This window comes from Lipotes vexillifer, unplaced genomic scaffold, assembly GCF_000442215.2.
Source record: "Lipotes vexillifer unplaced genomic scaffold, Lipotes_vexillifer_v1.1 scaffold164, whole genome shotgun sequence".
Taxonomy (NCBI): domain Eukaryota; kingdom Metazoa; phylum Chordata; class Mammalia; order Artiodactyla; family Lipotidae; genus Lipotes; species Lipotes vexillifer.
In genome coordinates, this window is record NW_006789313.1 from 4,463,450 (window position 1) to 4,486,499 (window position 23,050).

The window sequence follows — 23,050 nt, forward strand, 5'->3', positions numbered from 1 at the left end:
AAATGCAAGAAGGCAAAAAAGAGTTATTTCTTAAAATAAATGGCACTTTTGCCTAGAACAATCTTGTACAGTTTCAGGGTATATGTTCCTAGATTCTTACTTGCCATATTATTATTTATTTTACTCACTTGCTATATTATTGTTAGGGCAAAAGCTTGACCAAGGAACACATAAAATATAGTTTAAAGGAGTTCTTATTTCATAACAAGAAAAAAACTGGCAAAACGGAAAAGATGGCACATGATACATTAAGAGGGTGCTTTACTCAGATAGCATACTGATGACACTGTGCAGACTATAATATTTACTATTTTAAATTTCAGTCTTACCAAAGGATGAACATATATATGTATAAGATACACACACACCCTCTTAGGTTTCCAGTATTTTCGTCTTTTTCTTTTTTTGCGGTACGCGGGCCTCTCACTGCTGTGGCCTCTCCCGTTGAGGAGCACAGGCTCCAGACGCGCAGGCTCAGCAGCCATGGCTCACGGGCCCAGCCGCTCCGCGGATGTGGGATCCTCCCGGACCGGGGCACGAACCCTTATCCCCTGCATCGGCAGGCGGACTCTCAACCACTGTGCCACCAGGGAAGCCCCGGTCTTTTTCTTTTTTTTAAATTCACTTATTAATGTTTTTTTCCAAGGCTTCATATGGAGCTCTGTTAATTTGCTGAATTTCCCTTGGAGATAGGTATCAACTACAAAGAACTATTTCTTATAAGGTTGAATCTGGAATCATGGAAAGCCAAGAATAATCTCCAAGTTTTCTAAGCCCCAACACTATAGAATGAAAGGAAGACTCTCTGTCTAGTGAACCAGGACAGAAGTTAAGGGAGAGAGACGTTTTTTAAAAGGTGTGAAAATACCTTGTGCTGTTTCAGTAGGAATGGTAAGAGCATGAGCATCCCCCCATCATGCACGATCCACCACACATCAATGTTGCCCTCAGAAAACTGCTCCACATTGCTGGGAAAGAAGGAGATGTTTTTAGCCACCAGCAGGGCCAGATGGGCAGCAGTTGTCACTCGAACTGTGCCTAGGGAGAAAACAGAGAGAATCAGGATAAGCAGAGATGAATCCTTAGGCTTACCTTGCTTCCTACCATGTCAGCAAAGAAAGGATAATGCCCATTGACAGTTATTTGAGCAAGGTGTCCTATTTACACAGTAGGCTATACCAAATCAAGTAACGAAAATCATTAAGAAAAATTTGAATAGCTAACAGAATTAGACTGAGAACTATGATTTACATTACTAGGTGTATTCTGATTACTACATTTCTAAGTGGGGGATATGTGAATTGGGGAGATCTTGATGCTGAAGAACAATTCTTCCAATTCCTGTGAGAATGTCAATGTGGGAGATCACACATGGAAATATGGCAATTTCAGAGATAATTCCTAACGTAAGACTTGGCAAGATAAACAACTGATGAACATTATGTAAGGCTGGAGGGGGTGAAGAGAATCAGGTTATTACTAGTAGTAGTTATTTAGGTGCCCTTATGAGACTATGCTTCAGCAAGGACATCGTCTCTACTTTAGGAGGCTGGGGTCAGGGTATATCCTCTATTTGAGACCTCAGGATAGTATGAGAAATGTTTTGTACCAATAAAAGTCTTCCAAGCTCGAGCATCTTCACTCTGGCGCCAGCCATTTGGCCACCCCATCACCACTGTGTTGTGCTTCATGCCCCCAAGGCCACATGACTGGATGAGGTGGGAAATGCCCTCTCTCAGCTTGGCGGCCACCACCAGCTGGGAGAATCCTTTCACCTTCTCTGCCTCCATTAGATGCTTTATGGTCTGAAAGAGAGACAGAATCTCAACACTGAATTACTTCATCCTGGGTCTTTTAACTTCTTACTCCTTCTCCGTATTATATTCCCCTCCCCCTTCCAAACTCTGCATAAGATTGTTATCTTCTACAGAACAATTCAAAAAGTTTCATTTATCCCAATGAAATTTTATTATCCTTTGCCTTTTTCACTTGCCAAGTGCTTACTACATATGTAGGTAGTTGTCTACATGTACTGATAGGTCCTCTACCTCTTCCTCTCTTCTGCTTTTCCTTCTAACATACCAAGCAAATTGAGAATAGGGATCGTCACAAAGTGAATATTCAATATTCCTTCTTAATTGCCCAGGGTGAGTGTGAACATAATCTCCTTCCTTCCTTAGTCCCAGTCTTGCCCTGACTCATATTACTAGAAATTCAATATGACGATTCAGTTTCAGTTTAGAATTGTCTCAGGTATGTTTTCTTTTTTGTTTTTGCTACTTCCACATCCCTTTTGATATTTTAATGGTGATTACTTGCGACACTTGTATTTGTTTTACTATTCTTTTATTTATTCAAGCCAGTTTGGAGATAATATTTCATTTAGTCTTACTTCACGCTCTTGGTAGAAAGGTAGAGAGAATAATGGTGTGGAAAATGGATATGATTTTCCCAAAGGCACAGATTAAGTCAGCGGTGTAGCTAGGATAATCGGGGTCTCTTGATTTCCAATACCGTGCTTTTTATTTATTTTTATGATCATTCTGGACTAATGTTTCTTCAGCATTTCTAGTTCTAGGGTTTCAAAGCATTCCAAAATGAAATCCAGTAAAATTTTTGAAATGTAACTGAAATTTCTCCAGGGTGAGTTCTATCATTTATAATAGAGTGAAATCTACTTTCTTCTTCAGGAAGAACTTTAATATCCCATAAGCTAATCAGAAGTAGCAAAGGAATCTTGGTCATGGCACCATGTAGACTAGCAAAGAGGAAGAAAATGTGCTCATCGCTCCTTGTTGTCACAAGATTGAGAGGAACCATCACCATAGTTCAAGGGATGATTTATTTACATGACTTCTCTCAGGGCTGAGTCAATGTCTGGAGTCTATTTGGAAATAGTGCTTAGCCTTGATAATCTTATAGTTTAGAAATGCTTTTTAAATGAGAAGAATAAATTATTATCTTCTGGTTCATCTTAGTATTTGGGAGAATATGACCATTCAAGTCAGCACTATGAAGGACACCTCCTAGATCACTCAGGAAAGGGATTAATTTAGAAATCCGAGCTCTCATGACTCAACAGCACAAAACCATAAGCTAAATTCCACTAGGTCAATAAGCCTTGACTCTTACCTGCTCAGCAGCTAAAGCTTCACCGTAGTTCTCCAGGAAGTTCCCCACGATGACAGAGCCCACAATAGTGAGACCCTTTCCTGCCTTAAGCTGTGAAGCAAAGGTGAGGAGGCGAGGATGCTTGACATGTAGGTCTTCATCTAGTTTCAGCAGTACAAGCAACTGAGGCCTGTAAAGAGGTGGGCGGGGAAGGGGGTGGGATGAGAAAACACTCTGGGTCTGGGGACAGAATGACAAGCCTACCCTTTAATTCAGGAGATCTGTATAAAACACGTACTTTGACAGAAGGAAGAGATTAGAGAAAATGATAAGGTGCGGCTGCAGAGTTATTCTGAATTTTCCCAGTATTACCTCAAATTGATCAGTCTTGAAGGAAGAATGAAAATGGTAGAAGTCTAGATCATATAGCACATGAATAAAAGGGAACAGAGGATCAAGAATTTAGAATCAGTCAAAGCATGTCCGTTTCATGAATTCCTTGAGCCCCATGATTTCCTCATCCTGTAATCAATGAAGCACACCTTTCTGTGTGGTAACTCTGTGCCAAACACCACTAAGCTCTGTTGGTTTTTTTACCTCCAGTTTTTAGTGTGTGGAGGTCCTTCTTCCAGCCGAAGCAAAGCAAATCGGGCTGCACTGAGGGACAGCCCGCGGATACCATCACCCCATTCTTTCTCAGCTCTGGGAGAAAGAGGAGAAAAGAGCAGAGACAGATTTAAACCATAAGTACAGTCTCAAAAAACAGTTTACTTTTTCTTTATCTAAAAGTAACATACACACAAGGTAGAATATTAAAGCTCATATTCATTATTTATATGATGCTCTCTATTAACATAATGAACCCACAGTAAGCAGATCAACACTACCCTTCACCAACACACTGCACTGCACAACCGTTCAGAATAAAGGCTGGAAGGGTCACTTAACTTGTCCTGCGATGTAACTATTCAAAAGCAATAATGTAAAATAGCAATTTGGATTAGGAAATGACTACGGATCCCAAGTTTAAATTATTTCAAAAATAATTGCAGAGAAAGCAAAACTCAATGTAATCCTCTAGATCAGAGCGTTATTTATTCCTAATTTTGGGACGTTGTTAGTGAAGCCTTAGTTGTTACAAAGTTATTCAGGACTAACTTATTTTCCATTTCAGGTACAATTCCTTGCCTGAAGAGATAAGCAAGGATATTTATATTTGTGTTATACTTTGTTTTTTAATTTTAATTTTGTACTGGAGTATAGTTGATAACAATGTTGGGTTAGTTTCAGGTGTACAGCAAAGTGATTCAGTTATACGAGTATTGAGCAGAGTTCCCTGTGCTATACAGTAGGTCCTTGTTGGTTATTTTATTTTATTTTTTTGATTTCTATTGGAGTATAGTTGATTTACAATGTTGTATTAGTTTCTGCTGTATGGCAAAGTATACTTTAATACTATCATTACTATTTCAGTACATCCTTTTAGTTATCTTTTCCCTGATCCATTCATACTTTCTCAACAGGTTCCCTTTATGATCAATGGCTTATGTCTGTAAGGTGACTAAGAGAATTAGGGGTACAAAATTTGGGTACAGATGAATGAAGTTTCCTGGATCCCTAATGCAATTTTCACCAGGCTGGCTCCAACCAAACTAGCCAGTTTCGATAGTTTTAGCAGCAATCAAGGTTGTATATCCAGACTTACCCTTGGTACTCGATGTACTTGTAGATCATACCAGCTATTACCATAGCTACGATGGCATAATACCAGGAAGAAATAAACATCAGAGCCAGACAGATACTCATTCCCATGAAAGAGAGGGCCCTAGAAAATTAAAAACAGAAAGAATTTTTTTTGATGCTTTTCTAAGCAGCTGAAAAAGAAGTCTGTGCCAAAGGTGCTTCTTAAACTGGTGAGAAATTATTATTTTTAAAAATTCCAATATGTTGCAGATAGAACTTCTGTAAAATGCAATAGAAAATGAATTACTAGAAAAACTGTTATATGCTTGGATGCTGTGACAATGTCAAATTGCTATAAAGTTTCTAAATGCTTTTTCTCAGTTTTTATAGTTGTCTTATCATGGACTGGCAACATTCAATAGATCTGCACTGAGCCCTGAACCACCCTTAATGCTGATGTTTCCCATGCTGGAAGAACATATAAATGAATAGGGATGCTATGAAAGTCATCTGTAGTTATGAGGACAATTAATACCTACATGGGAAAGCAAAGATGGGACATGTAGTCAAAATTATTAATAACTCTTTGATCTTTAAAAAAAAAAGTATTTCACATGAATATGACTAAAAACTTTATGAACATTTATTAACACAACTGCAGAACCCACTGGAAAAAATCTCCCATTAGTTTCCTTACTTTACATAAGGAACTTGGAAGAAAATAATGAAATTCTTGTTTTGATCAAATAGGTAAACAACTATGCTTACTGAAGTTGTTTTCTGTACAGAATGAACTTAGTTGTATGACAAATTTCAAAGAAAAAATAGAACAGTTGTTAATCTGGAGAAAATTAGGATCTAATGAATGAAAATACAGAGTGTAAAGAGAAAGAGAAAAAGTAACAAAAGCAAAATAGTAACACAAAAAAAGTTCAGAATGAACTTTTTTTTTTTTGGTATGCGGGCCTCTCACTGTTGTGGCCTCTCCCGTTGTGGAGCACAGGCTCGGGACGCACAGGCTCAGTGGCCATGGCTCACGGGCCCAGCTGCTCCGTGGCATGTGGGATCTTCCCGGACTGGGGCACAAACCCGTGCCCCCTACATCGGCAGGCGGACTCTCAACCACTGCACCACCAGAGAAGTCCCATAATGAACGTTTAACTAAAGTTAAAGCTAGAAAGAGGATTAGAGGTGTTAAGATCAGTTGAAGATCTAAATTTGTGCCAGATAAAGGTTACATCACTATCCACCACTGGTAAGTGAAACTAGAAAGGGATCAAGGAAAAAGTCAGCAAAGAGGAATGTAGCAACAGGTACATACAGGGCATATTAAAGAACTTCTAGCTGTGGCAAAAAAGAAATGGAAAGAAATGGGATGGTAGCTAAAAATGTGGTGGCTCCTTTAGGACTGAGGAGACGTGAACACAACAGCAGCAGCTGTAGCAACATTTCATTGAGAGCTTTACTGTGTACCTGCACAGTGTACAGGCACTGTGCTCAGCACTTTACATTATCTCAAAACAACCCTATGAGATAGATAATACTATTAGTCCCATTTTACAAATGAATAAAATGAAATTTTATGTGGTTATGTGCTTTGTTGAAAGTTACAAACTAGGAAATAGTAGAGCTGACCCTTGAACTCAGGTCATTTGACTCCATAGCTCATACTCTTTTTTAAATTTTTTTTAAAAAATTAGTCAATTAATTAATTTTGGCTGGGCTGGGTCTTCGTTGTGGCGCGCAGGCTTCTGTAGTTGCGGCACGTGGGCTCTAGAGCGCGAGGGCTCAATAGTTGAGGTGTGTGGGATCTTAGTTCCCCGACCAGGGATCGAACCCGGGCCCCCTGCATTGGGAGTGCGGAGTCTTAACCACTGGACCACCAGGGAAGTCCCCTCATGCTCTTAACTACTAAATGAAATCACATTAAGGAAGGGAGTCTGAGAATCAAAACTGATGAAAACTGATGCGAATACGAGGATAAATGGAAAGAAATGAAGCCCAGTGCTTAGCTAAGAGGGAAACAGGCAATCAGATGTGCAAAGGGTAGGTTGTCTTAACCTGAAGAACACAGTAGCCTGGAAGTATTTATTTCACAGTTTTGATCTTTATTCTCAAGTGGGTATTATAAGTTATTATAAAACCATATATAAAAAAAAAACCACAGTAGGATGGTGGAAGTTCATGTGAGACTGGAAGTTGCAACAGACAGTAGGAAATGGGTGACCAAGAAAAAATTGTATCAAGGACTCAGAATCTCCTAGTTTTCTAGTTCAATGATGGGCTCCCTCCAAATGTGGGGAAGAAGAAGAAAAAAAAGCCGACTTACCAGTGGTAGTAGCGGAACCGGGGTCTCCAGTTGGGTGTTCGAAGTAATGTTTGCAAGGCACATGCCAAGTTCACGAAGAGGTAACACATGAGAAAAAACCTGGCAGAATAAAAAAAGTAAGAGGAATGATTATTACTGTAAAATAATTCTTCAAAGGTTACTTTAGATAACTAGAGAGATTTGATATATTTAAGCCTTTGCTCTAGGCCACCGGCCTTTAATTAAGACTAGGGTGTAGAGGAACTTAACCTCCACACAAACCTGCTCGACCTCCGAAGTTCTCTCTCAGTGAAAGACACAACCACTCTTTACCCAGTTCTTCTTGGGACAATCCCGGTTTCCTCTTCACTACTCAACCTTGTTCCAAATTCACTTATCAAGTCCTATGGATTCTACCTATTTACAAATCTCTAAACTTTTCCCCCCTCCTTTCCACCTCTACTTCTATGAGCATAGTTGAGGCTCTCATTTCTTCTTTGTTGGATTAGTGAAATAAGCTTCCAGCGGGCACTCCCAGCTAAATTTTGGCCTCCTTCTAACCTCTCTTTTATACTGAATTGATCATTATGAAACAGAAACATGATAATTTTGTTCTCAAAGGATTACCCACTACTTTCAGGTAGAAGTTCCAGGTCCTTTGTGATCTGGCTCTACCTATTTCCCCGCTCTGCACCTCGCCAACCCGCAACCTCCCACTCGATCAAAGCCAAACCTTCACTTCTCCAGATGTGCTGCACTATTTCATCTCTCGGTTCCTTCACACACATTCCCTGCCTGGGATCTCTTTGACCCCTTCACTGATTAGCAAATAGCCAGCCCTCCTTCAAGATACAAGTGTCACTTCTTCCAGAAAACCTTTCCTGAGTCTCAGTCTTTGGAGCTCATATAGTGCTCAGTATTCACCTTGACCACAGTACTCATCACACTAGACAGGGATCACTGGTTTCTTTATCTATCTACCACCAATTCTCTGAGGTTGTGTCTCAGCCACCTTATGCTTATTCTCAGCATACTGCCCAGTGCCAGGTTGGTAGTAAGTCATCAATAAGTCAATAAGTTGAATGACTAGTAGTAAAAGCTACAATCAGTTGATAACGAATCAGAAATGAAGGCAAAGCACTTCTGAAGTTATGCAGGTAGAAAGAAACCATGACAACTTATGAAGTTAGCCTTACATGAAAAGTCTCAGGAATATTTATTATTTAGGTGAAGTTACACCTATACTTGGTTCTCTCTGTTATCACTACTGTCACATGCCTGATGGAAATCAACATGTATTATACATCACATAAGCAAGAGTAAGTGAAAAGAATAACTGGCTCTTACATGGAAAGAATTGGGGCCACAAGATCCAGGGAGGCGATAAGGATTCCCAGCTCTGCAATGGCAGCAGTTAGAAGTAAAGCCCAGGTAGGTTCCCCATTGGCTTTGCTGTGACCAAACACCTGTACATAGAAGGGAAATATCAGACACAGGAGTGTGGGGAGGGTTTGAGTCAATGCTCCCTGATTCCTCTATGCTATGGTTTCACAGCTCTGCAAAATAATAGTATTACAACTGTGGTAGCTTTTAAATGCCTTTACCCCACTCACATGTAAACTCATACTAGAGATTTAGAGGGTCTTGTGCTAAAAAGCCACGTCTTCATATTATATGATCCAGTAATTCCTAAGCTTTATGAAGATCACACGGTTTCTTGCAAAACCTGGGAAAACAGGAAGAGGGCATAGGACAGGGTCACTCACCCTCAGAAAGGGTATGATGTTATCCTTGGCTATAGCCTGTAGCAGCCTCGGTGCACCTGTGAGACTCTGAAGTCCAGCCCCACACGTGGAGAAGAAGGAGCCAATAACGATCACCCACGGGGACGGCCAAGATAAGGTACCCACCACGAGATTACCTTTCACAGCATCCCCAAACCTGGGAGAGAAATCAGAGTGAGGAAATTTGACCTGGAAATAACTTTAGACGAAAAAACTAGACTGGCATTCCCCCAATTTTTTCTATTTATAATTTTTAGAGAATCAAAATTGAGATAGACATGAATAATAATAAATATAAACGTAGGTAGATCTGATCAAAAGGTACTAGTAGCCTATATTAAGAAAAAGAATAACCTGTAGGGCCAGAAAATAAGCTAAGCTTTAATTAAAGCTTTCCCCCTCAAATTATCAAAATATCTACTCTGCAGAAAAACTGTAAAAGTATAGAAAAATACAAAAAAATCAGGGAGGAAATCCATAATCGTAACATAACTGATAACATTTTGCATACCTTGCATATTTTAGTGTTTACTATGTTTTTAAAAACATAGATGAGACCACACTGCACCTATACTTCTGTATTCTTTTTAAACTTATAAGCAATTTCCTATGTCATGAAAAACTCATGAATAAACATTTTTACACATTTCTTTACATTATCATAATTTACATTATCCATTCCTCTAGTGTTGATTTTCTACTATAGAAAATACTGTGATTGACGTCTTTATGCACATATCCACATTCACATTTCAAATTTTTTTTCCTTATGGTAGATTCCTAAGAGGGAGTAACTGCAACAAAAGGAATCAACATTGTTAAATATTTCAAAGCACTACCAAAGTGCTTTCCAGAAAGGGTATACTGGATTTATTCCCACTGGAAGTAGATGAGGTTCATGTCTTACGGCACATACCTATTTCACACCAGCTCTGAGTATTAAAATTTTAAGTCACTGCTAACTTGATGGGTAAAACAGGGCATCTCATTGTTTAATTATTTATGGTTTTAATGATTTTTTACAACGTATCACACACACAAAAGAAATGTGCAAAAACTAAATGCACATTTCAATAAATTTTCACAAAGCAAACATCCAGTCAAGAAACAGAACACACTGCCAGCACCCAAAATCCTCTCTTATGCCCACTCACCAGCTCTTTCTCCCTCCCCACTCTCCTAATTTTTAATGCTATATAGTTTTACCTGTTTTTAAACTTTAAATAAATGAAACAGTATATATGTTTTGTGTTTGGTTTCTTTGATTCAACATTGTGAAATTTTTCTTTTTTTCTTTTGGTACGTAGCTGTGGTTCATTAATTTTCACTGCTGTATAGTTTTCCATCACATGAATACATAATTTATTCATTCTACTGTGGATGGACATTTGGACTATTTCCAGATTTTGCCTCATAAGAACAATTCCACTGAAAGAATCCTTGTGCACACTTCTTAATGCACACATGTATGCATTTGTGTTGGATATACCTAGCAGTGGAATTGCTGGTTCACCAGGTATGCATATGTTCAACTTTAGGAGATAATGTCCAACAGTTTTCTGAAGTGGTATTCTAATTTACACTTTCTATAATTTTTATATTATAATTTACCAAAGCTCTATAAACCCATTTTCAATCACAATCATATAGAAATAATAAATTGTGTTACTTATTTATTTTTGTTAACAATATTTATATAGCATCTGTTAGAGTTCTTGTCCTCAAAGAATTCAATCTAGTATAGGGGACAGAAATATGAAATCAAGTAGCTGCAATACAGTATTTTAAGTGCAATAATACAACATGTTCAGTAGAGTGGCTGAACAAAGGGAGGAGCGGTTATCTGTTGCGCAAGTCTGGGAAAGCTTCACAGGATAAAGGACACTTAGTCTAGTCTTAGAGGATGAATATAAGTCTGCCAGGTGGGAGTAACCCATTTTAAGCAAATAACATTGCACCCACAAATATGTGGCTGGATGGAAAGTTGAAACAACAATATTTACTCTGTGTTATGGCTGGAGCTTAGGGGGTTTTTGAGGGAACGGTGGGAGATGAGATCAGAAAGAGGTAGAGAGGGCAAGACCAAAGTAATGGGCATTAAGGGGCTTTGGCAGGCTCTGAGCAGGAAGGTTCTATGATCAAATTTTGTGTTTTAGAAAAATCATTCTGGTGACAGTGTAGAAGAAAGATTAGAAGGTAGTAAAACTGAAAGGGAGAGTATTACAATAATCTAGGCAAAAGATCCTCAAGGCCTGTACAGAGTGATGGGGATAAAAATAGTGGAAAGAATGAGATCTAGTAAGAATGAAGGGTGAAATTTATAGGGCTTAGAAACCAACTGGATGAGGGAATTGATGGAAGAAGGGATGAATGGTAAGGCTATTAACTCCTCAAGATGGGGAAAAAGGGAAGAGATATAGCAGGTTTTGGAGGAAGAGTTTTCTAGAAATCTCTTGCAAAACATTTCTTTTTTTTTGTATTCACAGATGAAAGGAAAAACACTCAGCAGCCTTCAAGAAGGAAATGAAGAAAGTAAGCTTCAAGATTTTATTTAGAATGCCAATCAGACACACTTATGTCTCATAGAGGAGATGCCAGAAACAATTTTTAAATTTTTATTTTTTATTATTTGCCTTCCTTTACTGTTAGTTTTCCAACAGCTCTCTTTACTGTACAGAAAAGTCCTCATTATTCAGACAAATTCACTGCTTTATGAAGTCCTATATCCACTGCATCTTATACAACAACCTACTGGCCCTTATTATACAGCTCCCTTTGGGGGACCTATATACATGTATTTTCTAATTGTTAGTTGTGATATATATCTCAGGTGGGTTTTGAGTTTATAACTGTCTTGGGGCTGTACGGGATGATCAGACATAATGGAAGATAGACACATGTTTGTTACAAAGAAATCAACTACTCACTTGTCTCTGAGAACAACACCTTCAATACATGCACCAAAAAGGACAACATTGCTTAAATCTATGATATTGAGAGTCAAGGAAACTGATGTTCACCTTCTAATATGAACATAAACACTCAGGAGACTTCTTCTATCAGTAAAATGAGTGGCTAAATTCACTTATCTCATAAATTCTTTCTTGAGTTTTAGAGATGAGGTGGGTAGACTATCCGATGTGAAGTGAGGTGGTAAAAAGCAGATATCTTTATTACCAGGTTAAAAATACTGATCACCCTTGTTCTATAGCTGTTCCTATGACTAAGACTCAGACTGGATCCATCAAAAGGATACAAACAAAGGAGGTAGTCAGGATGGCGAGGATAGTGCCAATGGGAATAGACTTTTGAGCATCTTTCAGATCTCCAGATCTGTTGGATCCAGCCATGATACCTTTAGAAAAGGAAAAAAGAACACGTTAACTTCTTCAGTTCCTAAACACTTTTGATATTCACATTGCTATCAAAGACTACAGGCAAATCTGGGAATCCTGAGAATATAGTTTTGCGTAAGAAAAATCACTCCCTGGGTCTGATTGTTTGTGAAATAGGCAACAGCCCATCTGCTTACCTGTGACAGAGGGAAAGAAGATCCCCACCAGAAGAGTGAAAGAGGTGGTAATGTCAACAAGGACATATTCATGGTTTAAGCTGCCTAAGACATCGGAAGATTTGGCTGAGGGCTTTTCAATAATCTCTCCCTTTGGTATATAATTACTCCAAAGATTCTCTGCAGTGGGAAAAAAGGGTATATAAGCAGCAGCACTATGGAAAGGACATAATTAGATAATGTTCCAGCCAACAACATTCTAAGTCAGATTCATCATTTATATAGCTTTTAAGGGTATGTTTGCTTCTACATGAGCACAGATATATGCATATATATATCATATAACAAAGTACACATAAATAAAAACCTAATGCCTTTTCTCATCTGGTTCAAATGTAATTTGACAAAATACTTTGGTACATACAAATGCAGTTAAGTTTACCAATGCAAATTAGTAAAAGTTAAGCGAACTAAAGCTGAATGCCTTATAAAACCTATTTTTTTAAAAAAAAATTAGGCATCAATGCTATTTTGAACACCTTAGTGTAAACTTGCTTACATGCAAAGAAATTTGTGGGCCAAACAGTTAAAATAGAAGTCACTTACAGAGAATTTCAAAAACTTAGATGAGTTAGGAAAATACACATGTGGATGTGATGACATTAAAATAATTCTAGCTGTCACCGTGGGAAAAACATTGGCAATTTTATAATAACACAGAGAATACTTTATTATCTTAAGTTAAAAAGTCATTTGCTCAGCTCTGCACTCAAGAGCAGTATATTTTAGCAGACAACACTGCAAGGGAGTCCTGAAAAAGGATAAAATCACTAACAGAAAAGCAGAAAGATGTTGATTTAAGAGCTGTGTGCTGAACTTAAGAAGGGAAGTGGCACCGTGGCAGTATTGATGGACAATAGATGAGTCTAAGATGGCAAAGTCTCGGGACTTCCCTGGAGGTCCAGTGGTTAAGTCTCCATGCTTCCAACGCAGGGGGTGTGGGTTCGACGCCTGGTTGGGGGACTAAGATCCCACAAGCCGCGTGGCATGACCAAAAAATAAAAATAAAGGCTCAACAAGATGGCAAAGCCCTCCTCAGAGAAAAATTTTAAAAACGTGTCCCCAACCCTCCCAACTTACCTGTAATGACACCGCTAGCCAATCCAGGGATGCCCTGGATTGAAGTGACATTATTGTGAACAAAGTATTCATCACAGGTGACATTGAAAAACTGACTTGAATTACAGAAGAAGCCCCATAACTTTGACGGTACTGTCATGTTGTTAATTTCCTTGGTCTTGGAGCAAATATCAATGTGCCTTGATGAAAGGGTGCGGTTGCCCAGCATGCAGACCCTAAATGAAAACAAACAGGGAGGAGAAAGATGAAGAAAGGGGGAAAAAGTATTTTAAAAAAGAAAATAGGTTAGAAACAGGTTAGCATATAGGTTTGCTCAGGAAAAAAAAAAATCTCATCTTAAGAGTTTTTACTGTCATAGATGGTTAAAGAACTAATATTGACTAGCTCTGTGAATGGTGTCTTACATTTTCCGCCAGTGTAACCCTTACAGTGATCTCACAAAATATGTACTAGTATTTCTACATTGTGGATGGAGGAACTGAACTTTAGGGAGAAAAAGGAGTCTGCCCGAGGTCATACAGGTGGTAGGCAGTAGTGACAGAATTCAATCAGAAGAACTGTCTGAAGACGCTGTGCTGAGTCATCTTCCAGAATTTTTAGGTTATTAACCAACTGTTAGGTCTGAAAAGAATCTTAGAGTCCATTTGTTCTTCTTCCATACACACACACACACACACACACACACACACACACACACACACACAAATCCACCCCTTTCTCTTTGGCCTAAGAAAAAGCCTTATGTTCATAACAACTCCCTTGAAAATGTTATGCTAAAGGTCAGAGCTTCTGTCTTCTGTTTCAAGGAAGACAGCTTGGCTAGAATTAGGCCATCCGTCTATGGCCTAATAAAAAACTGTTTTTGAACTTAAGCCCAGACCCAGTAGGGGTGAGGGTAGTTAAGGATAATACAAATACAAACTGCTGATTTTATTTTTTTTCATTCACCCAGAGATATAAATATGAATAAAGGAATAATACACCCACAGTTAAAAATACCTCTCAGGAGGAAAAAAGCAACTTTTCAAATCTGCAAAATGATAGCATACATATGCAATAAGCCATGTACCCACTACTCAGCTTCAACAACTCTCAACATTTCCCAGTACTGTTTCATGCATTCCTCTAGGTTTTTTGGCTTGTTCTGCTGAAATATTTTAACGAAAATACCACACATCATGAACTTTTGCCCACCAAAAAAGAGGAAAAGCATCAAAGGAGAACTTGAGGCAAAATGGAATTTCCCAAGTTAAGATATAGGCAGAATGTAGCCTTCAAGTGGGTCTTCAGTTGCTTGGCAGCCCCTAGACAAGCAGACTGAAAATTTTTGATGGAATCTATTACTGACATCATTTAGCATAGCAGAAGAAACACTGAACTGGGAATCAGGAAATCACAGGATCCATTTTCTTGCTCTGACAATTATTAACTTTGGGGAAGGTCATTTAACCTCTATGGACCTGTTTTTTCATCTTCAAAAATCTATTTTTCTGTAATCAGGTTAAATCAACATAAGACTGATGAGTTTGAGCCCTGAGTGATCAGGATGACTCTTCAAATACAGTCACTGTAATAAGGTGACAAACAACACTCAGTGCCGTCTAGTCCCTAGGCCACTAGTCAAATGGAAAACAGGTGAGCCTGTGAGTCACGCATCTGTACAAATCCATTTCTACTTCAAAATATATACCTTAGCTTTGCGCAGTGGCAGTATCGTAGCCAATGAGGTTTATCCGAGGCGCGATTATTGCTAACTGAAAAAAATATACCTTAAGGTACCTGTACTACTTATGGTATGTAATATAATATATATATATATATAGAAAGATATATATGCAAAAGATGTGACCTTTATTTCCCTTTATTTTATGACTAGAAAGTCCATTACTGTACTAACAGCAGAACAAAAAAATTTAATTATAAATATTTAGGTAGGAATCTAGGTTTCCTTGATCTCTTGATTCTTCATCAATAAAAGGAATCTAACCTTTAAATACTTTATAAAGGTTGCTGGCAAAACTACGCTGTTTGAAAAGGCCTTTATGAATAGTTCAAATATGCATAATCATTATCAGGAGGTTTTGAAAAACCCACTATCTATATCCAAATGATGGCCATGGCTGCCAGTTGTATACTTGGGACACAAGGAAGAGGATCAACACAACACAATTTGCTGGGAGGCTTCCCGCACAGATGCTAACTGGGCTTATCCAAGAGGGAAATCTCAGAGAAACTGTGAGACTCTGACTTGAAATGATCACATCACCAGATACTGTTAATGACTACCAAATAATGATGGCTAGTCAGAGAGACACGTACGGGAAGTGTGGAGGGGCAAAAGAAGACTTGATGGCTCCAGCATAGATGGCCAAGATGGACACAATGACACAGGCCAGAAAGAGTGAGGCAAACTTGTTCACATAGCGTACACCGATGAATACCACCAATACCATGAGGACCAGGAAGGCTGTGCCATAGACACGCATGTTATTTAGCATGGCTGCTGACTCCTTGAGTGCATCGTCACTATGAAAGATGGCAGCTTGGGGGACAATATATACCTGTTAGGCAAAAGAAGCAGAAAATAAGGTCATTTCAAAATAATCAAATAAAAGGGCTGTCGTAGTTTGCATTTACTTTCACGAAGGAAAGCAAAACTGAGACAGAAAATGACGGGAGACATAGCCTAATTCATATTTCGATCTAAAATGCCTACATAAATGGGACATCATGGATTCTTTTTAAAGTCTACATGTCAGGGCTTCCCTGGTGGTGCAGTGGTTAAGAATCAGCCTGCTAATGCAGGGGACATGAGTTCAAGCCCTGGTCCGGGAAGATCCCAAATGCCGCGAAGCAACTAAGCCCGTGCGCCACAACTACTGAGCCTGCGCTCTAGAGCCCAGGAGCCACAACTACTGAGCTCACGTGGCACAACTACTGAAGCCCGCGTGCCTAGAGCCTGTGCTCCGCAACAAGAGAAGCCACCGCAATGAGAAGCCCGCGCACTGCAACTAAGACCCAACACAGGCAAAAATTTATAAATAAATAAATAAATAAAATAAAGTCTATGAGCCATTCTGAATACTTACACTCCCAAATGGAAAAACAAGGAATGTGTTAATAATTTATTTAAAGTGTTATACAAAATAATTGTAATGATTATCTTGAGTCCTACTTCTGCTATCGTTACTTTAAATAGTAAGAAATATATCCAAGTGAATAAATAAATGAAAAAACATTTTGTTTCATTGGGATAAAGACATCAAAAGAGATAAACTTTCTTTTACTTTTCCCCCACTAGCCCAAGTCTTGCCTCTGAGACTTTAACTTTTTGGTTGAGGTGGCAGGGTGCTGGTGATTGGGTGGAGGGGAAGGAGTAGGCAGGCAAAAGATACCCTCAACCTTTTTTACTCATATTCATAGTACGAGGTCAATAACAGGTTAGCAGTCAATCACTTGATTGATTCCTGTAGCTGATTTCTCAGAAGCTTTGATATCCAATGGCAAAATAAATCCATATCTATATCTTTTCTATACTTTAGACCACAATTAAGTCATTACTCACCAGAAAAATTTCAATGGCACCAAGGATATACATGGCTGCTGCAAATGTGGTACCAAGATAAAAGCAGAGGCCAACAGCCCCACCAAACTCTGGGCCCAGTGCTCGGGAAATCATAAAGTATGAGCCCCCAGCTAAAAGGCAAAACAGAAGATGAACAGGATAAAAAAAAGTATGTAAGTAACAGGAATGTAAACAAGTCGTAAAAAAGGATAAATGTTTCAGGCTTTTTGAAAACGCTGAATATGATAAAAAGTAAATTTCCTGGTAGGTAGTAAAAGATGAAACCTACATACTGCACATCTAATGTTCCACATAAATCAGCACAATTTGTATTACTTAGAAAAATATCAGAGGATACTTACTACAGGCATGAGATAGATGAATAAAATATATATTCTAACTAAAAGAAGCTAAGAATGCAGTAGAAATTATGGATTCTAGCTTAAAACATACAGAGATTTTTAAAAGAAGGTATTCTGAAGTCAAATAGTGTTAGTGCCTGTGGCCACTAACTAAATAGTATTCTGTTCCTTGGAAGTTTGCACCTCTGGCTTTATAGCAGAAACATACAGTAATCAATGACAATCCCTGAAATCCAGCCTTAGCTACTGACCTGGCACCACTCCATTAGTGGCAATGGCACTCATGGAGATAGCAGTCAACATTGTCTGTAAAGAAAGAGAAAGGAGAAGACTGTTAATGTATAAAGATGACATTTCTGTACTACTTTCCCATCTGTGGACCTCAGGGCACTTATCAAATATTTAATTCTACCTACTTTTATGGAGGGAGTTGCCTGTCATACCAAATGGTATGCAAATGAGATGTGCTTCAACACGCTACACTGGTCACACTACTGGTATCTTGAGTACTCTGTTAAAACGCTCCTACATCTTAATCAGTAGGTTAGGTGCTATTAAGAACCACTGATCTCACCCTGGTCTCCTAGTTAAAAACTTGGTAAACAGATTGGAAACTGACTAAAGACTGGCTACAATAACAAGAATAATATTCAGTAAGAAGGGGAACCACTGAAGACTTCTGAGGTCATGAGAACTGTATTTTTAAAACATTACCTGATAGCAGCAGAGTACAGAATGGACTGAAGATAGGAAGTAGATGGAGGCAGAGTGACTTGTTAGTAGGCTATTGTGGTAGTTCAGTGAGAGGTAAGGACTGCAGTGGTAGAAGTGGGAATATAAAGACAGCGTTGAACAAAAGAGATTTCAGAGGGAGACCTGACTGGCCTTGATAGCTGATGAGATATGAGAGGCAATCAAGGAGCCAAATACGGCCCTGAAGTTTCAAGACTAAGAAACGGGGGGAAAAAATGGTGGTACCATTAAGTTATTAATGATATGGACTATGTCCGCTTACCCTGCTTTACATGGCACTCAGTTGAGCACAGGGAGTGTTATAATGGTGATAGTAATAAAAGAGGTCCATAGATGGCTTAATAATAAAATTAAAATTTTTATAATAATCTATCAACTTACAATAAAATTGAGAGATGTGGCTGAGATACACAGATAAGGAGTTTAAATTAAAGGAAGACCAGAACATTCTCAGTATAATGGAGAGAAGAACTGGAAAGAACACCCCAATTTCTGGGGAAGGGATAACGGATGATACTGCAGAACAAAACGAATACCTCTTACCCCCAAACAACAACCAGCTTTGTTTATTGGTACCACACTGGAGTAGCACATCACATTTTCTAACATATTTTCTGTCACAACACTAGTGTTATCGAGTTCAAATGGTTTGTATTCTGAATTTTCTGAAGTCAGGGACTGTATCTTCTACTTCCTACAGAAGTCTTTCCTTGTAATTTTGAGTACATCATATTACAGATATAAGCAGTGAATAACTGACACTAAATAACTGAAAATTGTTTAGATTTTAGTATCAAAATAATCTCCCCTGTTGAGATCATGAGTCTTTCCCCAGTACGTATTCTTTCTTTTATGCCCAAATAGGTTAAGCATGATACTCTTGAGCTCTTGCAATGTTCCAGGTGATCTTCAGGGGCCAACTCAGGACTTACACAGCAGCAGCAGATAAGGACAATTGCAAAGGCCTGCAGAACTCCAGCTGTGCCCACCACCCATGTAAGGCGTAGAAACAGGATCACTCCAAAAATATTTTGTAGACATGGGAGGTAAACACCCATGAAAGTACCCATTTGGGGGGTCTGGAAAGAAAGATGTTGACAAAAGAAAAAAATCATGTAGTCATCTAGAAGAGATGATTCATCCCTTTACTTTTATATAAAAACTTGTACCCTATCATTTTAATTGCAAAGCAGAGATGATATGTTTAAGCAGTATTTTTAAATAGGCACATATAAAATCTCCATCTTAACAAATGTTTATCACCATACTTTTTATTATTCCTAGAGATATACATTTTAACTTTACATAGCTCTCCACATATTTTTACATAAGCATCTGATCACAAATAAACTTTTAAGTGCATCCCCAACAACTTAAAATTTTCTGTTCTTCTTAAAAAAAAAAAAAAAGGATAATGATTTGATGGAATTCCTTCAGAATTTGGCATAAATCTTTCATAGTAGTTGGTAAACGTAATTGATAAAATACATCTGAGAGTCGTTTTACTCCTGAACAACCAGAAAGCTTACTTGTAATCTTCTTCCATATTTTCATGTTGAGAAAAACTGATATTTGGTCTTTGAAAAACCCAACAGCTTCACAACAGAAAGATGGCATCAGTAGATGGGTGTGGACACTTTTCTTTTGAAGTGCTATTCCCTCTCCCTGGAATGCCTGTCTCCCAGCTACTAATAACACAGCTCACTCCCTCATGTGCCTGGCATATACCAAGCGTTCAATAGTTCTTGAGCACAGAGTGATGCCCTGGACATTTCCTCCTTTCTTGTATACGGGGCTCTTTTTATTTGTCCTTGTTATTCCAAGGCCTCACCTTGGTGGGCTTCTTTTTCCCTTCAGTGATGTTCTCTGCCTCTTCATGTTCCTTTGCTCCTTGCGTCAGGTTAGTGTAATTGGCCAAGCGGCTGAGGAGAGAAGACACCTTTGGTCTGGTGTCCATCTCTTCCTATAGAGCCAGAAATAAGAAAGAAATACTGAAGAACACTGGGAATAAGCATCAAAATGATCCCTCTCCCAGAAAACTGCAAAGTAAATAAGAAAAAATTTCACAGGTAAACATTTTAAGAAAATTTATCAATGAGACTTTATTCTCCCCCCATATTATAATATGTAATCAGGGCTACACACATTCTTATAAAATTCTTAAATGAAAAGCTTTATGATTCTTTCGAATAGCTTAACTTTACAGAAAACACAAAACCACACTGGCCCCTACAAACAACTGTAACCTCATAAAGAACACTGATAACATAATCTTTAACTACAGTACTACTAACAGTCTACTAACATTTATAGCTATTATTTATAGCACCAAGCATGGACAGGTCAATGAAAATGACTGAGCCGAATATTCACCTCAGACCTTTTCTTGAAGAAAGTTAAGAGAAAATATCATTTAAAAAATAGGAACAATGAGGAAAGTGGCACTTGAATCACTGTCCAAAGTAAGATAATGCAGTGCTGGACTAAACCAGGCTCCTTTCAACAACCAGGACACAGATCCCCTCAGAGTCCATGCTACCTTAGTCGGATGAGACATTCAGGTCCTCTTAATCCAGCAGTCTGCTTCCCACCCTTATTTTTGGTTAGTAGTTCTAAGGTAAATGACATTCATCCCAAACACAGAGTTGAAAAATTTTGTACTTAGTAGATTATTACAACACAGAGATTTAAATACTAGTTAAATTAGACAGCAAGGTTCTCCACATGCCTGTGATGTCAACATTCCTCTTTATTTCATAGAAATTTGACTCAATGGTTATTCATTAATTAGCAATAATTAGATTATATAGATTAAATCAACTGCAATGACAAGCTATAGTAAGTACTGTATTTTAACAGTTAGTTATTAAATTATCCAACCTGTACTGTTTTAAAACTAAATGGGGTGGAAAACAGCGATCTAGAAATTTCTGTTCCTGAAATCTCTGCCCTAGTTTTCTCCCAAATATTACCTCAAAGAGTGCCAAATTTTTATCAAAATATTCATCTCCTTCTTCATAATTGGAATTGTTAAGGTAAGCATTTCGAGCTTTCTTATGTCCATCATCTGGAAAAAAATGTAAATCAAGTTAGTTTCTCATTGGTACTGAAGACGCATCAGCACCAAATAACTGCATGTTCCCCCTGTAATAACAGAACCCATTTTCATATTCAGATTTTCATCTGAGAATGGCAGAACTCAATCAGCATTGCTTGGAGAATGGGACTCCCTCTTGAACAGGAGCAAAAGCAAATTTCTAAGAAGTAAACATGGGTCATTCCTTTTCTTAACAATATGAAGACCTCTAGAAACACTATTCGTTTAAGATCCTAGCCTAGAGAGACCCTACTCTTAATGTCACCCAAATCTAGGATGAAAAAAAAATAGTCACTGAGTACCTACTCAGTGTACAACACTGTGTTAGACAAGGGCTACTTTCCACACTGTTGCTGTGGATAATGACAATAAAAGCCCTCTGCCTTCAGGGCTATCTGACCTTTTATAAATGACATTTTTGTACAAACAATCGCCACCTATCTTTTTATGTTAAAAGAGGCACCCCACAAGAATCTGGTGAACCCACTATGAGGAAAAAAAAAAGACAGTGAGATTGGGTTCCCTAAAACAGTAGAGTTTCTGTTTGAGTGCTTTCTTAACTTTGGTTCTTTATTGTAAAAGTTACATAGTTCTAATTGCCTGGCAGAAGAGAAAGAGTAAAATTTTAAAATTGTGTAAATGTCATTAAAAACTAAGATTTTAGGGACCTCGCTGGTGGTACACCAGTTAAGTTTCCGCGCTTCCACTGTAGAGGGCACGGGCTCGATTCCTGGTTGGGGAACTAAGATCCCGAACGCCGCGCGGTGCGGTCCAAAAACAAACCCCCCCCTAAAACCCTAAGATTTTCAATATTGAAGAAACAGAGGTCAATACAAAAATTAAAGAAATTAATTTAAAGTCCTATAACCTTAAATATGTAAGATGAGCTTGGGAAATAGCCAACAAGCTATCAAAATAACTGAGTCATGTCAAAGGACAGAAGAGCCAATCTGAAGGGGTTCCCACTGGCTAAAATTGGGATAATGTGAACATTAAAAATATATAATGCAATGAGGTCTCCCCTGGTGGCGCAGCGGTTGAGAGTCCGCCTGCCGATGCAGGGGACACGGGTTCGTGCCCCGGTCCAGGAAGATCCCACATGCCGGGGAGCGGCGGGGCCCGTGAGCCATGGCCGCTGAGCCTGTGCGTCCGGAGCCTGTGCTCCGCAACGGGAGAGGCCACAACAGTGAGAGGCCCGCGTACCGCAAAAAAAAAAAAAAAAAAAAAGTGATAAGTTCCGTGAAGAAAATGAACAATGTACTGGGATAGATTATGACTGGGGATGGGAAGGACAGACAACTTTCAGTAAGATCTTTAGGGTGCTGGTAAGCAGGCTCTCCAGAATTAAAAAACATATATACTGATTTATAGTCTTTGCCAATTTCTGTGGTGCAAATACTTACACATGCTAATTTCAAACCACTAATGTGAAGTCACTGAATGTGGTTTTGGGGAGAGATGCACGTAATTGGCTCTCATGAGCTGGTACGAGCTAGCGGGCTGCAGCATACCCTTGGCAAGGGGTGGTCAGGAAAAACCTGTCTTTCAGGCAGAGGGACAGCAATTTTAAAAGATCCTAAAGCAGAAACAATCTTTAATGGATTCATAAAACAAAATAGATAACATGGCTGAAATAGAGCTAGGAAAGGACAGAATGGTTGGAGAGACAGGAAGAAGTCAGATCATGTAGTTAGCAAATGGATGGCTCTTTCGAATCCATTTTTTTGGTAGTTCCC

At 38.6% G+C, this 23,050-nt stretch overlaps 1 protein-coding gene and 1 non-coding gene across 8 annotated transcripts in view; both read right to left on the reverse strand.

The window, feature by feature from the left end:
* SLC12A6 (solute carrier family 12 member 6) overlaps window positions 1-23,050 on the reverse strand; it is an 87,728-nt gene that overhangs the window by 3,706 nt on the left and 60,972 nt on the right. For 4 of the 7 annotated variants that reach the window (XM_007462527.1, XM_007462528.1, XM_007462526.1 and 1 more), the window contains 18 exons: window positions 21,190-21,284; window positions 20,049-20,180; window positions 19,150-19,296; window positions 17,716-17,770; window positions 17,103-17,233; window positions 15,857-16,098; window positions 13,538-13,752; window positions 12,419-12,577; window positions 12,143-12,241; window positions 11,814-11,871; window positions 8,869-9,043; window positions 8,450-8,568; window positions 7,124-7,222; window positions 4,817-4,936; window positions 3,709-3,813; window positions 3,133-3,301; window positions 1,610-1,805; window positions 869-1,038 (listed from right to left, as the gene is read on the reverse strand). In XM_007462527.1, coding sequence (XP_007462589.1) covers window positions 869-1,038; window positions 1,610-1,805; window positions 3,133-3,301; window positions 3,709-3,813; window positions 4,817-4,936; window positions 7,124-7,222; window positions 8,450-8,568; window positions 8,869-9,043; window positions 11,814-11,871; window positions 12,143-12,241; window positions 12,419-12,577; window positions 13,538-13,752; window positions 15,857-16,098; window positions 17,103-17,233; window positions 17,716-17,770; window positions 19,150-19,296; window positions 20,049-20,180; window positions 21,190-21,284 — 2,486 coding nt within the window. Of the gene's footprint in view, window positions 1-868; window positions 1,039-1,609; window positions 1,806-3,132; window positions 3,302-3,708; window positions 3,814-4,816; window positions 4,937-7,123; window positions 7,223-8,449; window positions 8,569-8,868; window positions 9,044-11,813; window positions 11,872-12,142; window positions 12,242-12,418; window positions 12,578-13,537; window positions 13,753-15,856; window positions 16,099-17,102; window positions 17,234-17,715; window positions 17,771-19,149; window positions 19,297-20,048; window positions 20,181-21,189; window positions 21,285-23,050 lie in introns of those variants that run through there. The other 3 variants (XM_007462532.1, XM_007462531.1, XM_007462530.1) reach the window with 2 other exon arrangements.
* TRNAG-CCC (transfer RNA glycine (anticodon CCC)) lies at window positions 6,611-6,683 on the reverse strand. The gene has a single exon. It is a non-coding gene; the product is annotated as a tRNA-Gly (tRNA).